Source organism: Brassica oleracea, chromosome C7 (genome assembly GCF_000695525.1).
Source record: "Brassica oleracea var. oleracea cultivar TO1000 chromosome C7, BOL, whole genome shotgun sequence".
In the NCBI taxonomy this organism is placed as follows: domain Eukaryota; kingdom Viridiplantae; phylum Streptophyta; class Magnoliopsida; order Brassicales; family Brassicaceae; genus Brassica; species Brassica oleracea.
Window position 1 is genome coordinate 41,021,194 of NC_027754.1, and position 4,921 is coordinate 41,026,114.

General features: G+C 31.1%; 1 protein-coding gene across 2 annotated transcripts; it reads right to left on the minus strand.

The window, feature by feature from the left end:
* Window positions 1–1,871: 1,871 nt before the first annotated feature.
* On the minus strand, window positions 1,872–3,444 carry LOC106303526 (ras-related protein RABA1e). 2 transcript variants are annotated; one of them, XM_013739787.1, is made up of 3 exons: window positions 3,420–3,444; window positions 2,938–3,170; window positions 1,872–2,612 (listed from the first exon to the last, which is right to left on the minus strand). In XM_013739787.1, the coding sequence occupies exons 2-3, from the start codon at window positions 3,156–3,158 to the stop codon at window positions 2,180–2,182; spliced, it is 654 nt and encodes a 217-aa protein (XP_013595241.1). In that variant the 5' UTR covers window positions 3,159–3,170; window positions 3,420–3,444; the 3' UTR covers window positions 1,872–2,179. The 2 variants fall into 2 exon arrangements, with proteins under 2 accessions (XP_013595241.1, XP_013595242.1); XM_013739788.1 differs by lacking the exon at window positions 3,420–3,444 and adding an exon at window positions 3,329–3,398.
* Between the last annotated feature and the right edge of the window lie 1,477 nt (window positions 3,445–4,921).

The following is a 4,921-nucleotide window of genomic DNA, read 5'->3' on the forward strand; positions in this document are numbered from 1 at the left end:
CTCAACAACAAGAAGCTGTCCGAAAAGATGTGGAGCGTGCTTTTGGAGTCTTGCAAGCTCGTTTTGCCGTTGTTAAAAATCCGGCACTTTTTTGGGATAAAGTCAAAATTGGGAAGATTATGAGAGCATGTATCATACTCCATAACATGATAGTGGAAGACGAACGAGATGGCTACACTCTATATAATGTTACAGAGTTTCAACAAGGAGAAGACTCCGGAAGTTCACATGTGGATCTCGATTTTGATATGGGTATGCCTACAAATATCGCCAATTTGATGGATGCTCGAACTAGAATTCGTGATAAACCAATGCATGAACAACTGAAAGCTGATTTGGTTGAACATCTATGGGGTAAATTCAGACGTGATGAATACAACAATTGAGCTCAGATGTTTCTTTTAAATTATTCTCGTTTATTTTACTAATCTTTGTTTTATTGTTTTTTTTTAATTAATGTTTAAAATGTTTTCTTTTAATATGTTTAATTTAAAAAATATATTAAATCTTTATAAAATTTTAGTTTAATAAAAAATATTCCTTAAGAACCCAACATTAAGAACTTTACCATTGGAGCCAATAAATTCAGTGTCTCTTAACTACAACCTCTTAACTATCATTAATTATTAAAAAATTGTTAAGACCCATATAACAACTCTAAGGGTTAATCATGCTCTTAGTCAACCACGATTTTCGTTTCCTTTAGGCTTTTATATGTGGTTCCTTCTCTTCCTTTTAGAAAGAAAAAATTATTTAGACTATGATTAACCCGGAGTCCTTAGAGTGGAGTTCTTAGCAGAAGTTAAGAAACTGTTTCTTAATTTTTAATTAAAAAAGCTAAGAACCGATTCATAAAGTCTTTATTTAAGAACCGGTTCATAAAGTCTTTATTTAAAAACCGGTTCTTAGGTTTTTTAGTTAAAAGTTAAAAAAACAGTTTCTTAACTTTCCGATAAGAACTCCGGATTAATCATGCTCTTAGATTTCAGGTGCATAGTTTTTAACTAACGTCAGATTACGAAAGTCAAATAAGACACGCATTGAGACCTGCACGTTACATATTTTCTTCATGAAATCGGGCAAGTACCAGAAAGCCCAACACGAGAAGTGTGAGATCTGAAAATATGGTACAGCACTCTTTCTTGAGTTTAAGTTTCCCCTGAAACAAAGTTATTACTATGTGAAAAGGTTGGGTTTGGACTTGATAGTTTACAGGTAATTTGGTAGCATACGATCTTGTTATCCTTAGTATGAATCGAAAACCATTTGAAACTTATATCAGGTAATGTGGTAACAAGTCCACTTTTTAAAATGTTTTTTTTTGGAGTTAACCGGACCTGTCAATAGGTTATATAATAATAAAAACTTATATATGATAAATAATGACTGCATGAATTTTAGAGATCAATATGATGATGATTGTCGAGTGAACGACACGATAAACATGGGCATGTTGTTGATGAGACTTGGAGGAAAGATCATGTCATAATTTGGACGGTGGACCTAACTTGGCTCCGTGTGGAACAAGGTACATTTTCTTTCTCTCTTTTGGGTTTCAACAAATTATTATGCCCCTTTTCTTTTATTATCTCTGTCTATATAGCATTTAGATCCTTTTATGTTATAAGCATTTCAATAATATGTTATTTTGTGCGTACAAAAGCTTATATACTGATGGGAAAATATTAATTATAGCAGTTTAGTAACACATAATGGAAAAAATTAAACATTAACGAATCCGATATACAGTATATTAGTATATTACAGGTAGAGTTTATTGTATTGGATTGCGGATCTAAATTACTAATTAGTGATTCGATAATAATCACGAATATGTTTCTCCCTCTCTTTCCTTGTTAAGTACCAAACCACTGGTTTCAACTTTCGTTTAAGTGGACTGCTCATGTGCTGACTAGAAATCACACACAAATCTTACACCAAAATGTTCAGTTCGAGAGAGCTAGGGACTAGCATTTTGGTTACTTTTCAGGTTTTGTTCACGACTAAAACACCATTTTTAACCGGACCACCTCTTGTTCAATTCGCTACAAATTCGCGGGTTGTGTTGTAAAACCAACCTTAAACCACACCCCCTTTCAAAATTATAAATTCAGATACAAAAAATCCAGGAACCAAAACCTCTCTCCAAAAGAAGTACACAAAAACAAAAACAATGATTTCAACTTGAGCAACAACCAGAGGACTTAACAGCAGTAACATCATCCTTGTTTCCAATATCAATGGTCTGTCCTTTAGGCAAAGATGTTGGATCTCCAGTGCCATCAAGAGCTTTACGGCTCATAACACGATAGATCTGAGTCAAGACATGAGTGAAAGCTTGCTCAACATTTGTAGCATCAAGAGCAGAAGTTTCCATAAAGAACATATTCTCTCTTTCAGAGAAAGATCTAGCTTCTTCCGTGGGAACAGCACGAAGGTGACGAAGATCAGCTTTGTTCCCAACAAGCATGATCACGACGCTGGCATCGGTATGGTCACGAAGCTCCTTGAGCCATCGTTCGACGTTCTCGAACGTTACGTGACGAGTTATGTCGTACACTAGAAGAGCACCTACTGCTCCTCTGTAGTATGCACTCGTGATTGCTCTGTATCTGTGTAACAACAACAAAACAGATACGTAAATAAAGAGAAACCAAACCAAACTATACGATATTTATATTCATGTCATTTTAATTTAGTTTGGTTTTTTCTACAGAAAAATATTTAAATATTGATCTAGTTAGAAATTATATTTATGTAACTACATCAATTTTTCAAGTCTTCTAGATTGATATAAGATGTAAAACAACAAAAGCTTTTATAAACTTAATAAAAACTGTTTTTAAGTTCAAAAAACTTTAATAAAGCAAATTATGAGTAACCAAACTAATTGGTTCTAGTATGTAATAAAAAGAGAGGTAAGGAGGATTTGTATACCTTTCTTGACCGGCGGTGTCCCAAAGCTGAGCTTTGATGGTTTTCTCGTCGACATGAACGCTTCTTGTAGCGAACTCGACACCGATGGTAGACTTTGACTCGATACTGAATTCATTTCTGGTGAATCGAGACAACAGGTTGGATTTTCCGACTCCGGAATCTCCGATCAAGACTAGTTTGAAGAGATAATCGTAGTCGTCGTCGGATTTGTACGCTCCCATTGTTGATTTTTTCTGAACACACCAAAATGTAAATAAAGAAGAAAATTGAAATGTTAGATCGATGTAAATAAAAATCTTAGAGAGATGGTGCAATGATCATATGGTATGATTGATGTGTTGCTGTGTTTTGTAATGAAATAAAGAAGGGGGGAGTGGGTAACGACGAAAACCTTGTTGGTTTAAGATCAATGATTTGTTATTATTAAATGCATGACTAAGCATTTATATTTTGAAAGTCGTTGGAAAGATTAGAGAACAAACATGTTTTGACGAATTCTCGAGGTTTGTGGCCGCCATGAACTGGTAAACGCAGAATATATACATTTCCAAAGGAATATTTCTTCAATTTATAATTGATAGCTTTGCTCAAAATCAAATTTGATCATTAGGAAACTTTTCCATAAATAAAATGATAGCAATGTGTAAGAAGATATTTGGGAAATGTTATATATGGTCTTAATAAATTGCTGCTTTAACTTATCACATTTTTAATTATATTTTGGTCAAAATGATATTTTAAGTTTATGTTTTAAGATAGAGAAATTTTATAGAATAGCTATTTTTAAATTTTTGTCACAAAAATAGCTTTCAACGAGAAAAATGACCAAAAGAAGTTTTATTAAAAGGTAAAAGTACATTTTTATCCTAGGGTTAACTAATCTTAGACTTATGATTTAGAGTTAAGAGGTGGAGTTTTGGAGATATTGATCAAATTTTTTTTAAAAAAATTAAAAATTTCAAAATAAAAAGAGACTAGTTTGGTCATTTTCTTTGTTTTAGGACTATTTTTGTGATTAAAACTTTTTAAAAAAACTATTTTAGAGAATTGCCCTTTTAAGATATTGCAGCGGAAAGACGAGTAAAACATGAAGTAGAGGTGAGATTATTGAGAGTCGCATGTTTTAGTTGAATGAGTTGAGAATTGAGATAAATCTTACCAACTCTAAAGGAAAAGTAGTTAGTTTCTTTTCAGTGAAAATTAGTTACACTGATCCTGTAATATTTATTTGAGATTGGACTTGTGTTCATGTAAATGGTAACAATGAATAAAATTGCATAGCAAAAGCTCTGAATATGACAAAAAACTCATAACGTTATTTTAAAAAAAAGGATAAAATTTATTGAATTACCCTTTTCTTTCGTATTTGTCTAGCTACTTGATTATAAAATATACTAGGATCGGCCCGGGCTACGCCCGGATTTTTTGTTTGAATTTTAATTTTAATTATATATTTAGTATGTTTATTTTAATATATAAATATTATAATCTATTACACAAATATAAGTAGCTCGATAATTAAAAAATAATTTTAAATTATTCATTGTTTTTTTTCTTATGCAAATCCAAATTTTGTATTCAATTTTTTATTGGAAATTATATATAAAATGATGAGTAGAATGAAAAAAAAATAATTAAATTTTAGTTATGGTGTTTAATTGGCTGAATTATAGACATGTTTCATTTCTAACTTTTTTTTTTTCAATTTGTCTCTGAGTAATTTAATGGACCCTCTTCTTAAATCTACAATATATATTTTTGTGATTTTTTTCTTAAATCATATGTTTAAAATTTTTAATATTATCTTGATCAAAAAACTTACAACTACTTAAAAATTATAGACTAAATTCTTACAATAAAATTTTTCCATTTACAACGCACTTAATTAGACTCGTTATCTAAATACTATTTATCTTACTTATATAAGTTTTGTTGTAAAATATTGTTAAATGTACAACTAATTAAATATTATTTTTCTCAGTTA